Here is a 26,146-nt window from a genome sequence, read left to right on the forward strand (position 1 = left end):
ATATATTATTTCGAAATCATATTGTCCAAAATTATTATGGTTAACTAAAACGAAACCAAAAACTCAGTGAAAACAACATTGTAATTGAGTGAAATAAAAATGCAAACTACATTTTAGAAAAAAAAAAAATTAACAGTATTGTGCAAATCACAAATCTGTCAAAAATAAAATGAATATAATTAATTTGGAGATTTTTAAAGAAAACATACCTTTGAAACTTACAGGTTTTTATAAGACCTAAATAAATAATAAATAAATACAAAATGTAAGTATGATGTCCCTCCCATAAGGCAATATATATATTATATATAACTCCTTCCGCAATGCATAAAAACTGTGTGCCTCCTACATTTTGCACTTCCCCTCCCATATCATAAATATTGAACAGTCCCTTATCCCTGAAATAATGTAATAGAAAAAGAAAACTAAAACTTACTGTGAAACTAATAAAAACTAAACACTTTTAGACAATAAAAGCTCAAATCAAACTCACTTAGGTAACAAAGTTAAGCTAAACTAAATTGAAAACAGAGTTAAAAACTAAATAAAAAATAAAACAAATGTCAGTCAGTCATTTTCTGTAACCGCTCGTCCTCGTAAGGGTCGCGGGGGGGCTGGAGCCAATCCCAGCTGTCATCGGGCGGAAATAAAACAAATGAAAAATACAAATAAACTATAATAACTATTTATTTATTCATTTTACATTTGGCCTTGGTAACTCAGTAAATAAGTTTTGTACACATCAATTTAAAAAAATGCGTCCAAGGACCACATTTCCCAGAAGTCCACGCCTGTACGTAGTTCCCGTACGCGTGACGTTGCTCCTGTTCTTGTTTTGGCAGTTTGTTTCGGTATTCACGGATTGTCAGTCCACCAAGAAGGCGTTTTGTACTGGTTAACCACCACGAAGCTGCGGTATTGTACATTTCTGAATGTGTTTTCTTCATACTTTGATATTAAACTGCACATTGTGGGTTTGAAGCGATGTTACGGACAGAAATGCGGACAGAAGTGAGCTAACTACTTAACCTATCAGCTAGCTAGCAACCCAAGCTAATCAGCATTAGCCTAGCTGGGAGCAGGGGTTTGTTCCGTGTGTCTGCGCGGAAATGATCGATTTCTGTTCTGACTTGTTTGTTTTTAACCACAGAATCTCGAACTTAAAGCTAACGCTACGATATTTGTTGTAGTGTCAACGCGATGAATACAACGTAAGTTCACAGAGCTAGTATTTTTAACAGTGGCAGCTGCTCGCCGTGTTAGCGTCTGCTGTGTAACAACATGTAAGATTTACATTGATTTCACGCCAACTTTAATCAGATCGAGGACGACTAGGGCTGGGTTAGCAGGCAAAGATGACGGAGTGAACGTTTCAACACACTGCTGTGGGATCAGGGAGGCCAAAACAACAAATCAACTTTCAGTTACCTAGCTAAGGTTATTTTCTAACCGCCTCAGACGGATAAATAAAGTGTTAAAATCTAAATTGAACTGAACTTCCAGCTGGTAAAACGAATCTTTTCCATGTTTTCTGTTCTCTGTAAATAATTCTGTTGTTTATTTATTAACCTTCTCACCAAACTTCATTTAAGAAAGTCTCGTTAAATAATAAGATTTTTTTTCTCAATGCTAGTAGGAGCGTGAAGAAACTGACCACCGAGAATGGGACTAGTACGAGTTTAAAAACATTTTTTTTCAATGCAGTTTGATTATTATTAATAATAATGATAATAAACTTGATATGTGTAGCATCTTTCATACATGAAATGCAGCCCAACGTGCTTTACAAGAGAGACATTACATGCATCAAGTGCTTCACATCAAAAGACATGAAGACATAGAAATTTTATAAATAAATGATTGAGTTAATCATTAAATCAGGACTGAGTTTTCTTAAAGACGTTTTGAAAGTAGGAGCATTAATAAATGACAATTAGTGACACAGATAACAGGACTGCTGTGAGTTAAAAAAAAAACATACGTTCTTAAATATAATGAAGTTTGATGAGAAGTTTTATGAATAAGCGATTGAGTAAACGCAGAGGACAGGACTCTTATGATTAAGCTTCCTCTTCGTTAAGTTCTCTTTTGCTAACGTGCCGTATAAGCTGCTCAATGAACAGTTGCATTCACACTGATCAGCCTTACCATTAAAACCATTGGCTGGTTAAGTGAATTAAAATTGACCATTAAATTCCAGTGCAATGCTCTACTGGGAAACGTTAGGTCCTGGCGTTCATGTGCATGCCATTAAACTTCCCCCACCAACTCAAAGACCAAGTACCCCCTTCATGGCAACAGCAATTCCTGATGGCATCGACGGAAAATATAAAATATTATATTAATTTATGCTGTTTTATTTGTATTTTTTTTATTTTATATTATTTATTTATTATATTTTATTTTATTATTATATTAAATATAAAATATAATATTTTCCTTAATTATTTTTTTAAAATAATAGTCTAAATCTACTAATTTCTTGCAATTTTTGGAACATTTCCAAGATGCTTATCGCCCTTTTCCGATGTTTTTGAAATAAATTGAACCAGTTTGCCTCGAAGATTTCAAAGGTTCAAATACCTGTGAAAGGTGACTGAAAACAGCACAAGAAAAGTGATGTCACACCAGGTTTCAAAGGGTTAAACAAGCTTTTTATTAGTATAATTGATACATTTAAAAATTTATTTATTTATTTTTCAGTTATATTCAGACAACTTTCCTTCTGAAGTGTCAATACCTGCAGAATTTGGAAAACATATGGGCACATATGGATAAGATGCACTTCTGTATGTATGATTAAGATTAGATTCTGCACAAAACTAAATAGAAAAAATTAGGTCATTAAAAAAATGTATGAGTGAAAAGTGTGTAAAAAATCTCTTGAAAAACAGAAAAATAAAATTGAGATTCTCTGTCCTGTTGTGCGTTTTTTTTTCAATACTGCAGATATGTAAATGTGCATGATTACTTTCAATTTTCATAGCATGATATAACTTGAAACCGGCATGCTGCTGCAATCCTAGCACCGGCACGCCCCACAGTTGCTTAATCAGATTGGGATTTGGGGAATTTAGATGCCAGGTGGACACTTTTTGTCACATTGATTCAGAGCGTTTTTTATGGTGTGATATGGCGTATCGTCCTGCTGGGAGAGTGCTGTTGCCAAGAAGCGGGGGTGCTTGGTCTGTAACAGTGTTTGGGTGGGTCGAGTATGTCAGGTGGCATCCACATGAATTCACAAGGTTTCCCAGCAGAACATAAAATTATAATGAGATGATCAATGTTATTCGCTTCAGCAGCCTGTGGTTTTAACGTTTTTTATGAGCTTTGTGTACTTATGGGAACAGGGTGGAAACGTCCCCTCACGTGACTGGCAAATGTTATGATAAGTCAGACATTTCAAAGTGAAAACATTTATTGAAATTTCAGGGGAATACCAGCACCTTAACTGTGTGTGTGTGTGTGTGTGTGTGTGTGTGTGTGTAATAGATGATACTGACTCAGCAGTGAGTCTGTGTGGGCTGATTCAGGGAGCTGGTAAGTGTAGTTTCACAATGGCAGATGGAGGCAGCGATGATGATGTCATTCACCTGGCAAGCTTCAACGTCCACCGCAGCCAAGGTGAGACACATTTTCACTTTGATTTCAGCAGCAATATGTATGCTAGTGCCAGTTTGTGACAGATATTTAGTGGCACATTAACACCACGCTGCTATTTGCACCTGCAGGTGTAGGTTAAGAATGAGGCAACACATGTTTTTTTGTCTTTTACAGCATTGAAATTATAACTTATAAAACCCCAAAGACAAGACTTCATGTGAGGAAAACCTGTCCATAATGTGAACATTAATATTCCTCCCATTTGTTCTCTTATTTATATATTTTTCTTTGGCGTAAGCAAATAATGTCTGTGAAACATGGACATGGGGGAGGGAACTCATTAATTTTTGAAATTTTAATGTGTTTCTGCATGAACACAATAACAAATCAGAAGAAAATTTACTTTTTTTTTAAACGTTTCTGATGTTATTGTAGTTAACTAATTTATTCTGTCTATATTTGGGACCTAATTGATCAAAGTGGGCATTTGACACATAATAGAAATAGAAGTAGTGATCTTGATTAGGAATCTATTAGAAATGGTCTTGAAACAAATTTCTTTTCTTAATATTTTCTTAATATGACAGCTGTGTGCGGGAGTTTCTCTCTTTGTTTTTAGATTTCTCCTTCCTCCTGCCCAGAACATTTCTTAGTTACAAATATTTAAAAAATATATATATTAAGGGAACCTTCTAAAATGTTAATTTGTTTCTGGCTAACATAATAATTACATAAAAAAAATTAAAAACTGGCTCATATCATGTTTTTTTTCTCTTTGATACACTTTGCCTTAAAGGCATAAATAGCTGCACATGATACAGATTATAAATATTTATATTTCACTGCGTTTTCGTAGGCTCCCGTTCACGTAAGAGGGAGCTCATCACCATTTCGGATGACTCGGATGAGGAGCCTCTGACTCTGGTACCTGCCAGCCCCGTTTTAGTCCCGGACGATGCAGACGATGACGACGTCAGCATTTTGGAGGTGACTGATGAAACCTGCTCTTAAAGCCCCCCTTTTTACAATAATGTGTTTTTCTTATTTTTATGTGCCCTAAAATGTGAGACTTTGACTATACTGACTTGTGTCCGTGAAAAGTTTGTCACTAGAGAGGTGTTTTCACATTGCTCTGCTGACATGGAGGCCAGTACGAGCCAACCTCGCCTCGTTTTCTTTTTCTAGTTAACAGGCAGCTGCAGTTTGCACCAACTGCAGATGACAAAGTGACGACTGATCTACACATACAAGGAATAAGAATGATTTGTCTCTTTGCCTCCTGTGTTTTCATGCAGCCGCTGACTCCTGCACGCAGACACGTGATTCGCCCAGCAGCAAAATGGAGCGGGGGCTTGCACAACCTAATTCAAGTCGTAGATCATAGTAGCGCAACTTCTGGGGTTCCCACTGTGGACCCCGGCTCTGCCCCCTCTACCTCCAGAGATGCCAAGGCCAGCTCCTCCACAGTAAGGCCAGCCATACGGACACAGACTGCGGTGCAGTCTAGCGCCTCCGGACACACACATCCAGCACCTGGCTCCTCATCACACGCACCGTCTCAGCCAAAACTTAACACAAACTCACAGGAGGACGGTACGTCAGCACACACGAAAGTGGAACTCCATGCAGTGTCTATCCAAACCCCATCTACCTCCACAAACGCCAAGGCTAGCGCCAATACATCCACACCAGTACTTCATCAGCCTCAGCCGAGCACATCTGGACTCACACAGCCACAAGCTTCAGCACACGCAGTGTTGGAGCCCCAGGCGAGCACCTCTACCAGTGCCACACACTATTCCTGTGCGGTTGCATCAAATTCTTCTGCAAAGACTCAAGAAAAAGCGAGTACAAGCGCGCATTCACAAGACAATCCTCAGGCCAGTACTTCTGCACACACACAGACACAGTCTCAGCCCGGTACATCCACACAGCTCCAGTCCAGCAGGACCGCAAACCTGCAGCCCCACCTCCTCCAGGTGAAGGAGGTGAAACTAGTCGTTCTTCCCCAGCAGCCGAGCATCCAAGCGTCCGCTCTCATAACCCAACCCCAGCTGCAGCTCAGGCCCCAGAACCTGCTGCAGCCAGTGACGCTCCATCGCATGCAGGGCAATCTCATTCAGATCGAGCCCCAGCCCCTGGCCCAGGCCCCCGCCCAGCCTGCAGCCCAGGCCCCTCAACCCCCTCAGGTCGTACCGGTCATCCCCCCTGCAGTGCTAATAGCTGCAGCCCCGGAGAGACTCGGACCTCCAGAGGCAGGTCACCGCATCATCCTGGGGAGCCAAGCGCCTGGGGAGGCTGTCCCCAATCCTCCGCCGCAGGCCGGTGCCTCTGGTGTGGTCCTACCAGCCCGCAGCCTGCACATCAGGGTGCCTAACATGAACTCGAACCCTCCCGCTCCTCCAGCTACCACGGCTTCAGTCCCCGAAAATGGGGGAGAGGCACGTCTTATCCTGGCTCCAGCTCCAGAGAGGGTGAATCCAGCCCTGGGTCTGGTCGCGGTCCCTCCTGCACCAGAGGACATCCCCCGAATAGAGGATGCGCGGCCAGGTCCCTCTGCACCACGAGAGAGAGCAGAGCAGCAGCCGCTCGTCAGAGCCCTAATCACTGGTGTTGTGAGTATCGCATAAGCGACGCGTGCACTGATTCACTCTGCAGCTCCGCTCTCTGCCTCATGAGCTCATCTGCTGGTTTATATCAAGTTTAATGATTTTAATTTTGCTTCTCACCTCCTCTGTCCCAAACACATCCCTCCTGTTCAACTCTGTGTGTGTCCTCTACAGTTGGATCTGTTCCCAGATGTCCAAGAGGCCTATGTAGCAGAACTGATCCAACAGAATAATGTGAAAGACTTGAATGTGTAAGAAAGAATCAACCTTTTTATTCTCCAGTTCTTCTTTTAAAATGATAAGCGATTCAGCCTCTCAGGAAATTAATACCTGATAAATTTTCTAGTTTTGCTGCTGATTCCTTTATACTTATGTACTCTGTTTTCTTAAGGTGTTATTGTTATTTACAAGTACAATTGAAAATCAGGCAGCACAACAATAGTTTGCACCTCATGCAAGCCAGCAAGAACCAAAAAAAAGGGGGAAAATGTAACAAGCAAACGACAAAAGCAGAAACAGCAACAACACCTACAAAAACCAAAACCAACTAACATTGAACAAATATACAGATAGATACAATTTTAAATTAAAAAAGAAAATAGATAAAAACTTGCTTTCTAACTGTAGCAAGTGAATGAATGTGCATGAGTGTAACTGCGTGCTTTATCAAAGTAAAATGTTTTAATATGGTGACTGTTCTTTCTGTATTCTTTATAAATTATTATTTTTGTATGTTGATGTATTCAGATACATTTGACTTTGATGAATTTTATTGTAGCTTAAAGCTCTTTCCCTTTTTCATTTTAAGGATTTATTAAACTGTCGAAAGTGCCTGACTTAAGAGTTTATCCATCTTTAAAGACTAAGTTATATTTGTTTCTAATAGAAGAGTTTTGACTGGTCATTCAAACAGTCTTATGATATAGCAGAATATTTTTATTATTTTTATTCTCACTTTAATCGTATTCAATGCACACTTCATTGCCTCACATGCAGCAGAGCGCAGATCTCAAATCTGTATAGTTAGATTTGCTCTGTGTAGGTAGATATGTATTGAGAGACCATGATACCTGTGTGTGTGTGTGTGTGTGTGTGTGTGTGTGTGTGTGTGTGTGTGTGTGTGTGTGTGTGTGTGTGTGTGTGTGTGTGTGTGTGAGTGAGTAAGTTTGCTCTCATGCAGCTCCTCTCTACTGTGTTTTCAGTATCTGTAACCTGCTGTTGGAGAATCCAGAGTATCCGAGGGGGGACACCGCAGCAGCAACAGCAGCTCCCACCAGCATCCTACTGGAGTCTGGAGACACCCAGACAGAGGTGTGTGTCTGCGTCTTTGTGTGTGTCTGCGTCTTTGTGTGTGTCTGTTAAAGGCGTCATTGAGTAGTTCAGTTTCTCAGTAAAATGCTGATGTTTAAACACCACACTTGGGTTTACTTAAGTTAGGATGTTGTGGTGTAAGTCAGTGCAAGTGTATATTTCAAGAACACGTCACCCGCCCAAATAAATATTTGTATATCAGTTTCTAACTCCATGTTGAGTAATATTTGTGCAGAAAACTTGTTTTTTTGCCTCCATGGTAAACAAAGAATAAAAAACGGAGAAAATTCTGGATTTATTTAAGTAACAAGGGTCCACGTTTAACAGGAGCAACACTGTATTGAAACTTCTGTTTACAAACTCTCACACAGTTCGTGCTGTATAATCTGTTTCATATGTCCAGTGGTATGCTCAGTATTTCCCTAAAAGACAGCTTTCTGACGGGGAACTGAAAGTGAAATTTGTCTTTTGTCTCTTCAAAGCCAGACTTCATTTACAAAAACAGTGATGTTAATTCACTGAACACAGGCACTGCAGGTCCACTGCTGCCCAGATCAGTTAGTTAGTATTATTGTGTAACTTTGTTGTTTAAAAGGGTTAGTTCGGGATCACGAAAGTCACACAATAACACAAAAACTACCGATAGAAGCAGCTTTAGATTAGCAGCGCTCAGATCAGCCAGTGTTAAGCAGGAAAGAAATACTGTTTTTGTTTTGTCTATGGAGTCTGGTTTTGAAGAGCATAAATAAGTTTCCCTTTCAGTTCAGTTTCCTGTCAAAAAGCGCCGTGTGTTCGGAAAGTACTGAGCATACGACCAGATAAATGAGACTTGGATTATACTGTATGAGTTATGTGAGAGTTTGAAAAAAAAAATGTTTTAATAAGGTATTGCTGTTGGGCCCCTATGACTTAAAGTCAAGATTTTTTTGAGGATTTCAGGGTTTTTCCTTCACTGGAGGCATGTAAGAGATCACAAATTCAGCATTAGACGGGCTGGTGTTGAGTATTCCCTAAACATCCCCACCAGCATAATAAGCACCATGTTTAGTGTGCATGCAAACTGAAGAACTGAAAAAACGAGGAAGGATAGATTGTTCCTTATTATATAATTATGTCAATCAAGCTCAGCAGACAAATATACACTTTATAATGGAGCTTTTCTCAGTGTCTGTCACCACATTATGACTCTGTGCTGATTTGGGCAGAAAATATACTGAAAAAGCATCTGCGTTATGTGAGTGAGACAGATGAACCATGACTTTATTTATATAGTTTTTTCCTAAACAAACTTAGCAGAGTTCTTTAAACACAAAAAAAGCATAGAAGAAGAAATAATCTCACCTCAGGCTCTGTGACTTGTTCACACAAAACAGCAGATAATGCACAAACAGACCTTCAGTCTCTCCTGCTGGAAACCTGACGATTCAGCTGTTCTCCCACCACACAGTCATATTAAAAAAAACACCTCATGTGTCAAAATTGCACTTACAGTCATTTTTCTCTAGTTGCTCTGATGCCAGCTCCATGCCATCTTTGCATCACATGTCTCAGTGTCTTTGTGCTGTCTTTATGTTTTTTTCCAGGTGACAGAGGACCTGTTTGACTATGCCAAACTGGGCGCGGTGGGACCTGAGGCTGTGATGCAGGCTGCCGACTTGCTCATGGCAGATTTCAGGATGCTCAGCTGTCAGGACATCAAATGGGCCCTCAACGCTCTGAAGGGACACTATGCAATCACACGCAAGGTACCTGTGGTCTCATAATAGACCTTCCACCTTTACTTTCCTGCTCTCTTTTACAAATTTTACATTAATTCCTGCTCTCCCAGGCCTTATGTGAAGCTCTGAAGAAGTGGCAAGATTCAGGGGACCCCTCAGGAAAGAGACGACGGAGCAGAGCCTCCTCGGAGCGCTGCTACGTGGATTTCCATTTTGAGCACGGTGAGTAAACGTGTGCATGTTGCATGCATTGGCTTTTGTTCCTATATGCACAAGCCAATTTTTAAAATAACGCTTACGCTGTTATTTCATTTGCAAAAGCTTCAGTGACGGAGCTTGACTTCAGATTTTGCAGTTGCATCATCGGACAACATTTTAATACTTTTTCTGTTTCTCGTCAGAAATCTCTGGGGCTCCATCATTGTTCTAGACAAGTGCTTTTAGTTTGCTGTCAGTGTCGCTAATTTAAACCAGCTTCCTTTTGTCCAGCAGGTTCAGTAAAGTTTGACAAGAGGATGTACTTCTTGGAGAATGACCGTCGCTACTGCAGGACGTACAGCAATCTGGAAGCTTCTGTGCAGAAGGAGCTTTCTTTCTATCAGCAGAAAGCCAAGGAATGGGCAGAGGTACACACACACACACACACACACACACACGCACGCACACACACACACGCACGCACACACACACACACACACACACACACACACACACACACACACACACACACACAGAGGCACAGGTGCACATTTTTCGTTTTTCTGTGAAAGTCATTCTTTATGTTATTCACAATTTCTCTCTGTCACCCAGGTTATATCCATGGCTTCAGACTTGATCTAAATTCACATTTTTTGCATTATTTTATTGAGCATGCTGTCGTAAATTCAGTTTTATGCAAATGAACAGTGAGTTTAGGGTGTTATTTTTTTCCATCAGCATAATATTGCTATAGGCCAAGGAGAAAATGACATGAGACATTAGATAACTCAGACAAGTAAGAGATGACACACGATGAGATGTCCATTATCGACTATGAAAGTAAAGATATTAATTCATATTTTTGTGCATTTTGCAATCAAGATACCAAATTTTCCACGCCATAACTCATTTTAGCCACTTCACTTGTTTCTTCAGGGTAGCATCAAAAGCTTTGACTAATTAATTCCTGGAGTAATCATTACCGTCCTGACTTTAATACTCCTATCTGTGCTTTTTTTTTTTTTTCTTTTTCCGCCCAGTTATATTTTGTTGTTACTTCCCTCATCCCCTCAGCCTGATCGGGGAACAACATGACTTCCAGCTCTTTGCACCATTTACCAAGACTTGGCTGCCTTTAGGTGTAGCACTCAAAGGAAACAAACACTCTTGTTTTGGAGAAAAGGAGCATGGCTCATGTCCCTGTTTACCAGCTCTCTCTGTCTCTCTCCAGCACGAGGACTTCCTGCTGGCTCTGCAGGTCAATGAGGACGAATACAAGAAGGTAGGAAGCTCACACACCTCAGACAAACTGCTGTAACCTTCACAGTGGATCAGACTGTCAGTATTTTGTTTAAAAAATTGATTCTCAATTGAATTTCCAAAACATATATTCTGTTACAAAACAGTATATAAAAATGCTGTGGTAAAAAGACTAAAGCAGAAACTTTGTCAGGCTTCTGGTTCGCTTGTTCAGGATAGTGTTGGCTGGTCTGATGATGACTTCTGAATGTATATTTAACCCTTTGAAACCTCAGCAAATGGGCCTGATTTATTTCAAAAACACGGAAAGAGGGCGAGGAGCAGCTCACCAAAAAACAACCCAAGAACTTGCAAGACATGGGTACAAATTTCAAATTAAATAGCATAAAAAAAAAAAAACAGTATAATGTAAAAACAAACAAGAAATTACCTTAAAAAGAATACAAAAAACATATAATTTTATAATTTTTATATATAATTAGAATTATAAATCTTGTTTTCTGGAAGATTTCCCCTAGTCTTTTTTGGGGTTATTTTTTAATAATCCCCATCATGCTAATTGTCAGATCATTACCTGTTATTTTTATTTTTATGCAATTAATGGGACCTTCTTGCTCTTTAAGTTTTTCTCCATGTTTTCAAAACAAGTCAAACCAATATTCTCAGGTTTCAGAGGCTTAAAATGGCTACGTCATTATTATGGTTACATTCAGAGTAATTTTGGGACCTTGATTAAAATGGATCTTTCTCTTCCCCTCAAAGGCAAACAGCAGAATGTGACTGGTTTTCTAATATCCAAATCCCAGAAAAGCACTTTATTCATAATATATGTTGTAGATTTGCTGCTTTGTTGGTTAATTTAACTTCTCAGTCTCGAACCAAGAGGCGTTTGACACTTTAACTTTAAAAAGACGATTACCTGCAAAATGCTCCACCACAAAACAAATCTCCATGTTTGATTCTCTCGTAGGACGGCCAGCTGATCGAGTGCGGCTGCTGCTACGGGGAGTTTGCGTTTGAGAAGATGACGCAGTGTTCAGACGGCCACCTGTTCTGTAAAGAGTGCCTGGTCAAATACGCTCAGGAGGCAGTGTTTGGCTCCGGAAAGGTACACAAACACACACACACACACACACACACACACACACACACACAAGCACAGTGGTTTTTTTTCTCACATTTGAATCGTACATGTCTGCTTATGTTGCCAGGCAACTATAAATGACTTTCCTATAAAAAGCAATGTCTTGCTGAGCTGGAAAATTGGTATACAAAGGGATGTGCCAGTCAAATAAATGTGAATATAGTCGCTATAGATTCAAAAACTGGTCTGAAAGAAAGATATTTTTTGTAAATATTTAGAAATCTAACATACATTTCTTGATGTTGTCATAAATATTTTTCTTCTGCTCTGAAATGTAACACAATTATGTAAAAACACAGTGAGCAATAGGGTAATGTGTGCAGGATTTGTAGTAAAACATGAAAAAAACAACTAATCACATCCTGAGTTTTGAGTTTATTAGTGACACCTGAAAAATCTGCTACAGTCCAATCAAACAGCTCCGTGATTGTTTTTATCTGCCACTGGTTCATCCTCATCACATCATTGCATTACATTACAGAGAAAAATGTTTTTAATTATTTTGTCCACCTTGATTTGATTTGGCACATATAAAAAACGACAATGTTGTACTTTTCGAGAAAGACGTGCAGGGAAACCCAGAAAACATTCAAGGAGCTCGACAAGTGGGGTTCCCTACGAAACTCTCAATCAAAAAAGTATCAAGTTGTCTTTTTGTTTTTTATTTTCATTGTTTTAATATATACAGACTGTTATAGAATATAAATTGGAAGGGAAACGCAGATGAGGACATAAATAATTATGTAAAGAAGAAGAATAAAAGGTAAACATGAAAAAACACACATCGATGTTCAGCTGTTGTTATAGCAGGGTATTTTTCACTAATTTTATTCAACGATGAAGGGGAAAGTTTAACCAGGTGAGGAATAAATATGTCAGGTAGGACCATAATGTGTAATAATCTGGGAGGTGGGGTTTATTTACGTTGTTTGTACGTATACTGAGTGTTGGCTGAAGGTGTCTGTGTGCGTTGACGTTGCAGTCGGAGCTGAGCTGCATGGAGGGGGGCTGCCCGTGCTCCTACCCGGTGTGTGAGCTGGAGAAGGTCCTCCCGGAGAACATACTGTGTAAATACTACGAGAGGCAGGCGGAGGAGGCGGTCGCTGCCACCTGTGCTGATGAACTCGTGCGGTAAGCGTGCGTGGATTCTTTTCACAACATGCATTTGTTGCACACATATTTTTCACATATTTTGTTTTCATTCTTTCACAGAGCAGAAATAACTGATAAGTCGATCAACTGAAAATTTAATGGCAACAATTTCAATATTGTAATAATTGTTTAACTCATTTTATGAGCCAAAAAAGGCTGAAATTTCCTCAGCTCAGCTTCTCAAATGTGACAATCATGAGCTGTTTCCTTTTCTGCTTTGTTATGAAACACCGCCTGATTTTGAGATAGCAGCTTGGATGTAACGGGCATTTTTAAAATATATTTTCCAATATTTTATAGACTGAACCACAAATCGACAACTTAAGGAAATAATCAGAGGATTAGTCAATAAAGGAAGTACTTATTTGTTGCAGCCTTGATCCTTGATGGGCAGTGAACAGGTCGGCTCACACAGGCGAAGTTCAGAGTTGCATACTCGTGTACTGCCTACTACATACTCACTCTGTATGTACTTCATACTGTTACATGAATAGTTGAGTTTTCTACTGAGGTATGCTCAAAAAATATGACAGTTATCACATGACTGACTCCGAAAATGTTGCAGCAAATTTCCAAACAGGCGTTATTGGGAAAAACTGACAACATAATCGGATCTAAATAATCTTAATAGACATTTACAGCTCTTTGACTGGCTCAGAATCTCTGCCGTTACTGGCCGTAGTCTGAAGAGACGCAATGCACTGTGGGAGCATTAAAAATGTCTAGTAAGATCACAACCTTGTACTTAGAAATTCTTGCCAATCTACTATATATATATATATATATATATATATATATATATATATATATATATATATATATATATATATATATATATATATATATATATATATATATATATATATATGTATATATGTATGTATGTATAAAAGTCTTGTTCATATATATTGGAGTCGTATTCACTCTTGGTTTTTAGTGTTTGACAGGTCTTTAATAAATTTTAAACTTGCAGTCTACTCTGTATGTCTGTTAATTTATGGTCTATAAAGATGAGCTGTACACTGATGAAGGAGCTTAAATAATGTCTGTCTGTTTCCTCACAGTGGGATACTTTTTCTTCTGGGTTTTTTGCGTCTCTTGTGCAGCTGCATCATAAATTTTACACACTAATCCTCCTTCCTTTCTGTTTTTTGTTTATTTTTCAGGTGTCCATTTTGCAATTTCCCAGCCCTGTTGGACAAAGACATGTCTCTGTTTAGCTGTCCCAACCCTCGGTGCCGCAAGGTCAGTCCCACTCTGTATCTATTAAGTTCATTAAACACTTTGAGGTTTTGGGGAATCCAGGCTGTTGCGTTGCTGCTGTTCTCTGCCGACAGATCGTGACTGTAAAGGAAATGTAGGTTAAAACTCTTACACACTTTATGCATCAACTGATGAAATCCCATACGGCTCAGAGTAAAATCACGCTGCACAAAACATTTGAATCCAACATCATGAATTATTCAGTCCGTCGTGACAGTACAAGCCTGAAAGCTCCGCGTGCAGCAGCGTCCACTTCAGCATAAATCAGCTCGGTGCGGCCCGGACATGAGGCAGAGATCAAGTCTGTCGCCGTCAGAAAGATTGATGAACACGTTTCTGCAGATGATGAAACGGTTCCATCTGGCGAGGTCGCCACCTCTGTCTCCCTCTCTGTTTATGTGCGGGCCTCCTCCCTCTGTCTGAGGAATGCAGGGGGAGACTTCGCTTCGTGTCTGCCAAGGCCGTCACTCGGATTCCAGTCTAAAGTTTCCATTATTCGGCAGAAAACACACATAAACACCCACAATCATTTTCTCACTCCTGCCACACAAACACAACCCGCCCTTCTTCTCCTGATGTGTCTTTTTGTTTCTGTTCTTGTGTCTCACACTCAGTCCTGCCACGCTCACACACACACACACACACACACACACACACACACACACACACACACACACACACACACACACACACACACACACACACACACACACACACACACACACACACACACACATACATACACTGCTACTATCACTACATTCCTGTAATGAGAGAGATCAACACCCCACAAACGTCATAAATGTGTATTTTCACCTCCTGGTACCAGACCTCCAGTTTATGTCAACTGATGATCTGAAGATGTTAAACATATAAATGATTGGCTGAAATTTAAAGCATGCATTGAGAGAAAGCTTGACATGCAAAATAATGATTTGTTTGTCAGTTACTCGCTGCGTTTTACCTTGAAATTGCAGAGGAAATTTTGTTTTTCCCACATGCCTCCACAGTGGATGAAGAATTCTTCATCAACTGGGCGATGTGGTCCTAAAATAATATCACGATAATTCAGGGCATTTTTGCAATAACGACATTCTTGATGATAAGACGAAATACAGAAAAATATTATATTATTAACTTCAAGAACATAAAATTGCAACAAAATAAGTGATATAGTTTTATGTGTCAACATAAAGGTTACAGTTTGATTTTAAATGTTTGAAAATGCTTCACAATGGTTAATTTGGGGGTGAAGTATTCATGTAAGCCCATATATTTAAAGCTTTGAGCCCAGAGCAAATTGGTTTGATTTCTTTAAAAAACATGGGAAAAAGCCACTGAGCAACTTGGTAAGAAATTTATAGATTTAGAAAACTCTTTAAAAAAAAAAAAGGAAATAAATGTATAGGGGAAAAAAGAAAAAAGCTTGAGAAAAACTATATTTATAATGATCATAATTACATATTTTGGTAGTGTGTTTTTGTTGTTTTTTAATGTAATCAGGGCATCCTTGTAGAAAAGAGCTTGCTCTCAATGGTCTTTCCTGTTTAAATAAAGGTTAGTGAGAATAATATTCAAAATGAAGTTACAAAATTATTCTAATTTTAATTTCTTAGGTCAATTTTAGATGTTTTTTTTACTTTCTTTTCCCCTTTTCTTTACTTTTTTCAAAATTTCAGGTAATTTTTTGTACTTTTTAATGAATTTCTTCCTAAATTTTGGGTCATAGCTCATTGCTTTCTTCCCGTGTCTTTGAAAGAAATCAAGCCAGTTTTCTCAGGTTTGAAAGGGTTAAGCGCTTGAATATGAGATTGCTCTACTGGTCTTATAATGTCCCAGTACAAGTTATACAATTGTTATTTCAGTCATTGCTTGAAAAGCAGCAAAGCCTTAAATGTAACCCGACAAATGTTTGAGGTTGTATAAATGCAAAAAGCTCTGTTCAGCAGAGGACGTCCGTCCTGTCTCCTGCTGTTCTGTCCTTTGGCCTGTAGATGGCGTCAGAGGTCCACAGCGGCTGAGCTGCAGTGTCTCTGCACAGCTGCATCCCATTACATTCTCACACACACCCAAAGATACAGAAAAGTTAGACATGCACCAGATATGTTGGTCTGAAATCTTTTTGAATGTCATTCGAGAAAGCAAAGGCCGCAAATTTAAATAAACTGTTAGAATATTTTTATATTCAACAGTCTTACAGGGACACTTATTAAGGAAGCAGCTCGTTTTTTGTGAAGTCACTAAAAGGCCACAGAAAGGTAACACAGCTTGCTTCCTCTTTCCTGTGTTTAGGAATCAGGATGTGAGTCTGTGGCTGCTGCGGTGTGTGTTTTCTGTAGAGTCTGTGTTTCCTCATTGTGGTTGAACCCTCGAAAACCCACACATTGCCACAAGACTATCAGCATAATGCAGACTCTTTTACCGCATCTCTGTTTTTGTATCAGCATTATAGATCTTTGCAGCATCTATGCTTTTTTATTTATTTTTTTATCCTGGTCCCCATCAGCATGAGCTCAGTTGGAGACGGTTGTTGTACAGTCGGCCCGCTCAGCCTGCGAGCAGGGAGGGGCTTCATTATGTAACTGACACACTTCTGTGAGCCCACCCGCCTTCTCCCACACCGCCGCCTCATTGGCCGGCCGCACGATCCACTCCCCTCTGACTGGTCTCTAACTGGTTGGACACACTTCTGCCTCCGTTTCAAATGTGGTTCAGATCAAGTTTGACCCAGTTTCTCCTCCCTCTTTTTCCTTTTCTCCTGCTCCTCACACACACACACACACACAGACACACACAAACTAATGTATTCCACATGTGGTTATGAGGACATTTGGCTTGTTACCGGCCTGCGTACGATTACTTCATGAAAGTAGAGGAATGTAAAATGTAGGCCACTGGGAGGCTGTCAGAGTGAAAACAAGAGCTGAGATCTGGACACTGAAGTCTTTGTGCATCTTGTGTGTTATCACATCTTGATTGCAGTAAAAACCACCTCCCAACAAAACCCCCCCAAAAAAAAAACCCACACTCATGCACTCTCTCTACGGCCCCCCAATCAGAGGCTGTGCAAGCTGCTCGCACTGCCTTATAAGGGCTGCTGCAGCCGGCTGCACCACGAGAGAGGAGATAGAAGGAGATCCAGAGGAAGAGAGGCAAGGTATGAATGAGGAAGGAGGAAGGTGATGCTCGGTGGGAGGAAGGAGGGGAGGAGGGGAGGAAGGAGGGTAGGACCCGAGGGAGAGGAGAGCAGGGAGTGCAGGACGAGTTAGAACAGGATGGGTGGAGTTAATGGACGTTGAATTAAAACAGCTAAACATGCACACATTTCCCAATTCAAGCTGTTCAAATGCTGCCATTTGCACACTAGGATTTTTTTTTTTGTCATTCAAATTTTTATTCATTTAAACATTGTGACTGTATACAAAATTACATATGATAAAGGTATAAGAGGATCCACAGTCAGAAAAAGAAACCAAGTTATGTACTTAATGTCAGTATAAAGAGGCAAATAATACAAGACCACATTTGTTTTGTTGTTTATTTTATTAGTAGTAATATTCATCTTATTATTTCTGTAATGGACTGATTGTTTGTTGTGTTTTTTGTTTTTCTTTTTGGTTATGCTGACCAACAGTTATTGTTATTATAACATAACATGTTGTCTGTGCAGAGAGACGAGAAATATGTTTGGGACTGGGTTGGAAATAGCAGGACTCACTAACATGTTGATAAATTGCTGAATTTTCTACCAACATGCAAGTGTTTCTGTTCTGGTTCCCAAATCTAATTTTAAACTGTTCAGAGGCAGCAGTGGAGAATTTGTCAGATAAAAAAAAACATGCAGCGGTCTCATTAGCAGCTGGTTCATGCTTTTTTTGTTGATAAAAATCAAATATCTTCAGTAACAGAACAAAATTTTACAATCTAATCTGCAATTCTTTTGTACTGTTTACTTATTTTGTGCATTATGCAACGCCCGGCATTAATGAAACATCCTTGATTACAAAGGTTTGTCACAAAACTGGTGGAAACAGGGTTCCCTGGATATCACCAGGAATCCTGAACCAAACCAGTCTGTTAATCCGGCCTGTGTGGGCTCTCCCAGTTACAAGCTGCTGCGATAAAAACCTGTCAGTCCAAACTCTGGCGGTATGAGAGATTTCTTTCCTGATAGACGTGGCTGTTGGGATTCTGGCACATTATGAAGTTGCGGCGTCGCTGGCTGTATTTCTGGCCGCGTTATAAGAACTCAGGTGTGTTTCTGCGTCTCAACACACTGTCAAACACGTCCCAGACACACACTTTCACGCTGTCCCTCCTCCTGCTCTCAGGGTTACCACTAGGGGGTGATCTTTCACTGCTCTGCCTCCCGTCCTCCTCCCCTCCTCCCCTCCTCCCCTCTCTGTCTTTGTATGATCCACCTTTTTTCACTAGAGTCCAAATCTGCGCCCTCTTGTCTTGCACAGAACCCCTCCTCTAAAGACCCACATTTAACTAACGGCACCGTTTTCTCGTCGTGCTTTGTGCTCATGCTTCCTCCTGCTCGGACACTCTCTCATGAATCAAAAAACACAACAAAAATGTGAGCACAGTGGGTCTACTTTTCATCCGTTTCCTGTTTAAAAAGTGCTCTTCCTTTGCTCAAAGCTGCTGCTTTTTTTGTTAAACTTTTTATTTATTTTTTTAATTGTCATCAAATCATTTCATGCGTCGTACTCAATACATAGCTCATGTATTGATGACATTTCTTTTTGAAATGATAATTTATCTGAATATTTACGTGAAATTTCACCCAGTTATACATCGGAATAACAAACAATCTCAGAAATACACATAAAAACAGACAATGATGGTAGTTACAGTACAGGTTTAAATCTTTTAAGTGTTTTCGTAATTTTGAAATCGTAGATAAATATCTCTGATCCCATTTTTATATTTAAAATTCTGCTATGTCATAATTCTATAAATTTTTCCTTTATCATAATTTCAACCTCTCTGTACGGCAATGAAGGGCTGAAAAAGAAGAAAATAGCTGCTTCAATTTGACTTTAAAGATCCTTCAGGGAGTCTTTAGGCGTTTCTATCCAAACGGCATCAAACGCCAACGAAAACTCCAGCTTCTCCCGCTCAGTCCTCCACCCTTTGGCTGACCTTGCACGCACGCACACACACACGCACACACACACACACACACACACATACACACACACACACTCAGAATGAATATTATGAGCTCTTGAAACTAGTGGTGACTGAAATAACAAAAAAACACACAGTGACTGAAGGATTTGCAAAGAGGTCACAGGATGTAGCCATCGCAGGGTTTCCCTCCCAGTTTAACGGTCAGACTGGAGATTTCGATCACACTTGTGCTGCATCAGCTGTCATACGCCACGCTCTTCAATATTCGATGAGCGGTTCAAATATTAATGGTGACACCACTTAGCTCAGGGTTACTGAGGGAGGCGACGCCGTCAGTGCAGCAGGCCCTTTAGCTGAACGTCTCGGGCTGACAAGGAGGTTGGAGGATGGAGTTGCTGTTTCTAAGCAACCAGGCAGTCAGCGGCGAGCAAATCACACTCTTGCTGCAGTCACACACACATTTGCAGGGAGGGCCACACCTAGTAGCTGTGTGTCTGAGCGAGTCCAAGTCCCTGCAGTGGCAGCACCAGCAGCATATAGAGCAGACTCTGACTGCAGGGCTGCTCTTATTCAGCAGCAACTGGATGAGGAGCAGTGACGGGCGGATGTGAGAATTAGAGATAATGTGATGAAAAACATATAAGTAAATAATGTTTCGAGGATATTCTAATAAAAAGATTTGCTGTTTTTGCTTTCTTTGTTTTTCTTTTCTCTAACAAATCAAGACACTCTACATTTGTCATATTTTTGTCTTTTTTTTCTCTTCAGGAGAGCTGCAGGAAGTGCCATGTCCAGTGGAAGCAGCATGTGGGGAAGACGTGTGAGCAGGTCCTGGAGAGGGACGAGATCCGCATGAGGGTGCTGTTGTAAGTGTTCATAAGGCCGAGACACACGACATGTCTTTTACCGTCTGGAAAACACGAGATCCAACACTGGGTGCTGCTCCTGTGCCAACTTTCAAGGGCGCGAGGGCAGAGTGCACCTGAAGCTGCAGAGCAACCATAACCAGCCACATTTTTCATTTCATTTATTTTATTTATAAGGACAACACACATTCATTAACGTTTCTGTAAACGTGCCAGTGGTAGCCATCTGCATAATTTTCAACTGTAGTCCTTTGGAAGATTTTGTCGAACCTGCAAAATGATCAAATTTGCATAACAACGGCAGCAGGACGCCATAAAGACAGCAAGAGCTACAACAAACAGTAACTCCCGAGACAGAACAAAAGTCCCGCAGAGCAACAAGAAACAGTAGAACAACAGTACAAAACAACAGCAACAGCAGCTTTTTAGCACAAATAGCCGTGCACATAGCCGACTTGACAGAAATCCTGAATGCAGAACTGATCATCTTCCAAGTTTCATAAGTAGGCTCGGGTGGTTTCTGTTTTTTCAAATTTCCCCAGAATTTCATGGGAGTAAACGGTTTGTGATGGTGTCAGTGTGTGGCGTTTCTCTCTGTTTTCTCACTGTCCCGTCTGCTCCTCTCTCAGAGAGGATGCTGGGTAAACAGCTCAGTTTCCCGGACAACGCTCCAGGAAGTGAAGAGGCCGGCTGCTTCCCGTGGCCCAGCAGGCCCACAGGCAGTACTTCCTGTTTTGAGCCGTGCACAGATCCTCTTACTTCCTGGTGCTGAAAGAGACAGGAAGTGTCCTGGTAGAGACATCAGTGGAGCAGGACGAGCAGCGCGGACCTGATGCTTTTAACAGCACGTAACAGAAAGAAGCACGATATTATGCCGCTACAGAAATTAGGGGGTTGGTGTTTCATAAGCACAGATGATGAAGAACGAGGACACTTCAGTGGACTTGGTGTAAAGTTTTTCTTTTTTTAAACAGAGCTATAATGATAACGAGAATTATCTTATATCAAGACATTTATATTGGATATTTTTGGATTCCCCGCCATCGGAGTCCGTAGTGTCAAAGAATCAGTGAATGGCAACACTGGCACACCGACTCCAAATGTGTGTTTCAGTAACTTCCATCCTAGTTGGATAGTTCACCCAAAAATGAAAATTCAGTAATTATCTACTAACAGTTTGTGGACTGCAATCAACAAGCTCCTCTGTAGGTCAGCATCCCCTCGTGTAGACAGTGCACTCAGATTTAAAATCCTCAAGATTTTTAACACTGATAAACTTTGTCCTCCATTCCTGCGCTGAACCAAAGAGCATCAAGCAGGAACATTATGGAGCTACAATAACAGCCACGAGAGAGAAGACCGCGCCCGCCCGGGGGTCTGTGGCTCATTATTTACTCTCGTGTCCCAAAATCATGTCGACTAAATGATAAAACGATTTACATGAAAACATCTCTCTCTGTTTGACCCTGAAACTGAACCTTACGGCCGCGCGTTAACGCCTGCAAGGAAAAACTAACATGAACCTGATCAAAAAATCTCTGATTTCACTTAGAGATTAAAAAACACACGAGTTCATCGGAGCACCTACACAGAGTCAGGTCGTCAGCTGTGTTTTTGGCAGCACTGTTGAGTCTCTCTTTGACTCTACTTTTGTGTCGTACTCTCCTGTTCATGAACTTGCGTTTTACTCTGTTTACGTGCAGCGAGGAGCGCATGACGGCAGCTCGCGTGAGGAAATGTGTCAAATGCGGGACGGGCCTGGTCAAGTCGGAGGGCTGCAACCGGATGTCGTGTCGCTGCGGCAGCTTCATGTGCTACCTCTGCAGAGAGCCCATCACCGGCTACAACCACTTCTGCCAGCACGCCCGCTCGCCCGGCGCTCCCTGCCGTCACTGCCGCAAGTGCTCCCTCTGGACCGACCCCACGGTAATCCCTCAGACATGCTCTCTGCCTATGAGCTTTTATTTTGAAGATATTTTTCATCCGGCCTGGCTTGGTGTAAATTGTTAATGTGGCCCCATTTTTTTTTCTGTTACAGTAATGACAGACTTGTATGTTGTCGGATTAAAAAAAAAAAAAAAGAAAAACTTGGCAAAAATGTCTAGAAAATGATATGTGTAAGCAGTGTAATTATATATTTAAAAGTATGCTATAGATAAAAATGTTACATACATAATCTTTATACTTATACATACGTAGGTCTGTTCTTTTACAGCTTTCTTTGGGACTTTTTTTTTTTTTAACTTTTCTTTCTTTCTGCTTATTTTCAGGGAATTTTCTTGTTGTTATTCACTAATTTCTTGTTAATTTTTGGGCCATGTCTTGTTAATTTCCTCGTGGCCTTATCCCCGTGTATTTTGAAGAAATCAAATCAATGTGCTCAGGTTTCAGACGGTTAAAGGTATCTGGTTATTTGGTCACATTATTCAGTAACCTTCAGTCAGTACACATCCGAGATATTTCTCTTCCCCCCATAAACACGTTTAGTACCTCTCCCTGCACTTTGACCCCGACCATCTGACTCAGTGGCCGCCCACGGTGACCTGGCCGCAGCATCACTGGCAACCAGAAGCAACAATTAGTCCCCGAGCAGTTAATGAGCTGGAGCCGCTCCAGCAGCTCTAGAGAGCCATCAGAGCCGGCCAAGAGCTCGTCTCCAAGGCACTGCCAAGAAATGGATAAATACTGGTAACCAGAGGGCCAGCTGAGGGCCGACGGAAGAGGCCGACTGCTCTCTTGTCATTATTTATAGGTTTCCCTCGTCAATAATGAAAATAAAGGAAGCCCCAACGAAACAAATGCACACAGTTCAATAAGTGCGCTTAAAGGAAAACTTCACCCCATAACTCAGACAATGTTGCATAAAATTTGTGAAGATTGTTTTTCTCACGTGTCTCTGTGAAAGTAGAATCCAAAACTGGAGAAAATTCGGGATGAGTTAAAGTAATTTGGGACTGCGTTTAACAACCGCAGAACTATATCAGAGCGTTATAAACGTGTATAAACTCTCAGGCAACCTGTGCAGCATAACTCAAGTCACAAACGGCACTTTCCGAGGAGGAACTGAACTTAATGTGAATTTCACAAAAACAGTAATTTTACCTGACTGGACACAGGAGCTGCTGGTCTAACACCTCCTCCTTCAGTTAGTCTGTTCGTGTTATTGTTTGACTTTAGTGGATTTGAACTAACGCTTTAAAACACCAAAGTCACACAATGTTTGGGAAGTACGGAGCATACGACTGGATAAATGAGACTTGCTGCATGAGTTGTGTGAGAGTTTATAAACAGATGTTTTGATATAGTGTTAATCACAGCCCCCTGTGACTTTAATTCATCAAGAATTTTCTCCATTTTTGGATTTTTCATTCACCTCGGAGGCACATGAGAAAAACAAAGTTTTCCTCACAAAGTAAGTGACACACAGATGATCTTTTTGAGGATTAAATATTCCTTTAACCCCTTTTTCAGGCTACAGAAACACATGAAACAAACTAGTGCATCAGTCAAAAATGACGACACGGTCTGCAGTCCCGCCCTCCACAGCAGCTCTGACCTTTTCTGCAGACACTTTTCTCCAGACTCAGACACAACAAGCCTGCAGCTAAACAAGCGCTGTGTCGGCTAAAGCCTCCTTTACACTCATGCATGACTGCTGTATCTGTCACGCTGCAGGTTAATTATCTAAGAACCACAAGAGTTCATTTCACTTCGATAAAACAGTAAACCTGTTGTTGTCCTCATCTCATTAAAAACTTGCGTGTGTGTTTCTGCAGCAAGACGATGAGCGAATCATTCAGGAGATCCAGAAGGAAGGAGAGGCAGAGCTGAATAAGAAGACTGCAGGTCAGTGTCACTCTGATGAGTTCACCCCAAAAGTGAAATACACATTTTCCCTCTTACCTGCAGAGCTAATAATCGATCTAGATTGTTTTGGTGTGAGTTGCCGAGTGTTGGAGATATCGATTGTAAAGATGTCTGCCTCCTCTCAAATATGATGGGACAGGAAATAACGTGGCCATTGCTGCTCAAAGCGCCAAAAAAATACATTTGAAACATCCACGGACCTTGTTGTGAGCAGTTTCATGTGGGAACTATTTTCTTTTAATCAAACCAAACCCGCCAGCAGCATCACTGAGCGGAGGGAGGTGTGCATCCACTCTCAACTAGCACCACTGAGGCAGCAAATGTCACAGCTCAGCTGAGGAGGACGCCTTAATGTTTACATCTCGCACTGTCACGAGCCTCTCACTGAGGGACGCTTCCCTCCGTGCGGTGATATGGCCAACAGGTGTAGTTCTGTCGAAAGAAAGTAGTTCCTTCATGAAACTGTTCAAAACAAGATGTATGGATTATTTTGAGTAACCAGGTCATGATTTCTGGAAAGAGACATTGCTGTTGAGTTTTTTTAATTTCTCAATTTTATGGGATTTTTTTTTGGCCCTTTGAGCACCACAAGCCGAGTGCCGTCTAGTTCTGTTATATTGGAGAGAAGGCAGACATCTTTACGGCCGATATCTCCAACAATCTGGAGACGCACTGTCGGTAAAACCAGAAATATGTGTTGTTGTTTTGTGGGTGAACTTTCCCTCTCAGGTTAAGGCTCAGTGTATAAACTGAAGAAAAATATTTCTTTGGAGCTGTCGAAACTATTAATTATTGCTCCGTGTTCTCGTTTATCATCTCCTCTTCAGACTGATGAAGAAATGTGGTGAATTATGTTCCCTGGCAGGGAAACGTTGCACTGCAGCAACATTATTCTTCCTCTCTGCTGCTTCCTCTGTGTCTTTTTGACCATTATTTATTCAGACAAGCCGGCTGTTTTCAACATAAACCGGCAGCAGTTGCAGGAATGTTTCCTGCGTTTGGTTTGTCTGAATGTGTTTGTGTAAATCTGAGGCGAGGGGGTTCGATTCAAAGCTGCAGGAAGTCTGACAACATTTCGGCGAGAAATAAAACCACACAGGAAGATCTGGTCCATCGATAACTTTTTCTTCTTCTCTCAGATAATTCAGGGAAGAGGGTCGGCCCCCCTCCGGAGCCCATCCCCGACGCCAAACGGCCACGTGTGGGCCCGCCACCCGAAAACCCGCAGAACCCGAACCCCGTTGCCCCTCCTCACCCGCAGGCGGTACAAGCTCCTCTGTTCGTGCCTCCACGCGCTCGCTACCCGCAGCCTCTGCCTCAGGGCAGGATGTTAGTCATTCCCCGGCAGCCCCCGGCCCCGTACGTGCCCCCCCTACAGCACCTGCCCCCTCTGAACAACAACAACAACAACAACCACCACCACCACCATCACCACCACCACAACCCGCCCATCAACCCTCATCACCAAAACATGGACATGATGGACCTGCCCATGCACTACGGACCGCCGCACCGCTACTACAGACGCTTTTAACACACACAAACGCTCACTACGGTTCTACTTTTCATTTCAGGGCTGTTTTTGAGATGTAGTTTTGTATCTTTTTCTGTGTGAGTCACTGTTTTCTACTCCTTCTCTGCATCCGTTTTCACAGCTCGTGTGTGCTCTTGCGGATTTCAAACCTGCCGCTCGACACGAAAGAACTCGTCGAGACGTCGAAACACGCTGAAATGATAAGTGCGCTGTGGACAGACACATCCGGACACTTTGCCTTCTGCCGAATTTGGGACTTCAATAATGGATCGGATCCCCACGTTACCTGTTCCTTTCTCTTTCCGTTTGAATAAATTTGGGGTTGAACTGATGAACAGTTTAGAATCTTGAGACAATTTATTTCCAGTTTATACAGATATTTTTGAGAACATAATTGAAAAAAATCAGTTAGCATTCCCTTCTGTATCTTTTGTGTAATGTGTGAGACCACACAGTTTTCTAATAAAGTGTCAAGGTCA

General features: G+C 41.1%; 1 protein-coding gene across 2 annotated transcripts; it reads left to right on the forward strand.

Moving 5' to 3' along the window:
• The first annotated feature begins 776 nt into the window (after nt 1–776).
• On the forward strand, nt 777–26,146 carry rnf216 (ring finger protein 216). 2 transcript variants are annotated; one of them, XM_042504755.2, is made up of 17 exons: nt 777–915; nt 3,493–3,624; nt 4,460–4,590; nt 4,899–6,218; nt 6,387–6,463; nt 7,415–7,523; nt 9,107–9,268; nt 9,352–9,463; nt 9,731–9,867; nt 10,671–10,721; nt 11,670–11,807; nt 12,826–12,974; nt 14,162–14,240; nt 20,169–20,266; nt 21,970–22,192; nt 24,043–24,112; nt 25,273–26,146. In XM_042504755.2, the coding sequence occupies exons 2-17, from the start codon at nt 3,558–3,560 to the stop codon at nt 25,665–25,667; spliced, it is 3,318 nt and encodes a 1,105-aa protein (XP_042360689.2). In that variant the 5' UTR covers nt 777–915; nt 3,493–3,557; the 3' UTR covers nt 25,668–26,146. The 2 variants fall into 2 exon arrangements, with proteins under 2 accessions (XP_042360689.2, XP_042360690.2); XM_042504756.2 differs by having other exon boundaries at nt 9,734–9,867.

This window comes from Plectropomus leopardus, chromosome 18, assembly GCF_026936395.1.
Source record: "Plectropomus leopardus strain MGB_pleo_1.0 chromosome 18, ASM2693639v1, whole genome shotgun sequence".
In the NCBI taxonomy this organism is placed as follows: domain Eukaryota; kingdom Metazoa; phylum Chordata; class Actinopteri; order Perciformes; family Serranidae; genus Plectropomus; species Plectropomus leopardus.

What these genes read in the sequence shown, in the direction of transcription:
- rnf216 (XM_042504755.2), top strand. Translation starts at nt 3,558, where the DNA reads ATGGCAGATGGAGGCAGCGATGATGATGTCATTCACCTGGCAAGCTTC. An exon ending in CCAACCCTCGGTGCCGCAAG is followed by an intron (nt 14,241 to 20,168) that starts GTCAGTCCCACT and finishes TTTTCTCTTCAG; the next exon opens with GAGAGCTGCAGGAAGTGCCA. An exon ending in CCCTCTGGACCGACCCCACG is followed by an intron (nt 22,193 to 24,042) that starts GTAATCCCTCAG and finishes GTGTTTCTGCAG; the next exon opens with CAAGACGATGAGCGAATCAT.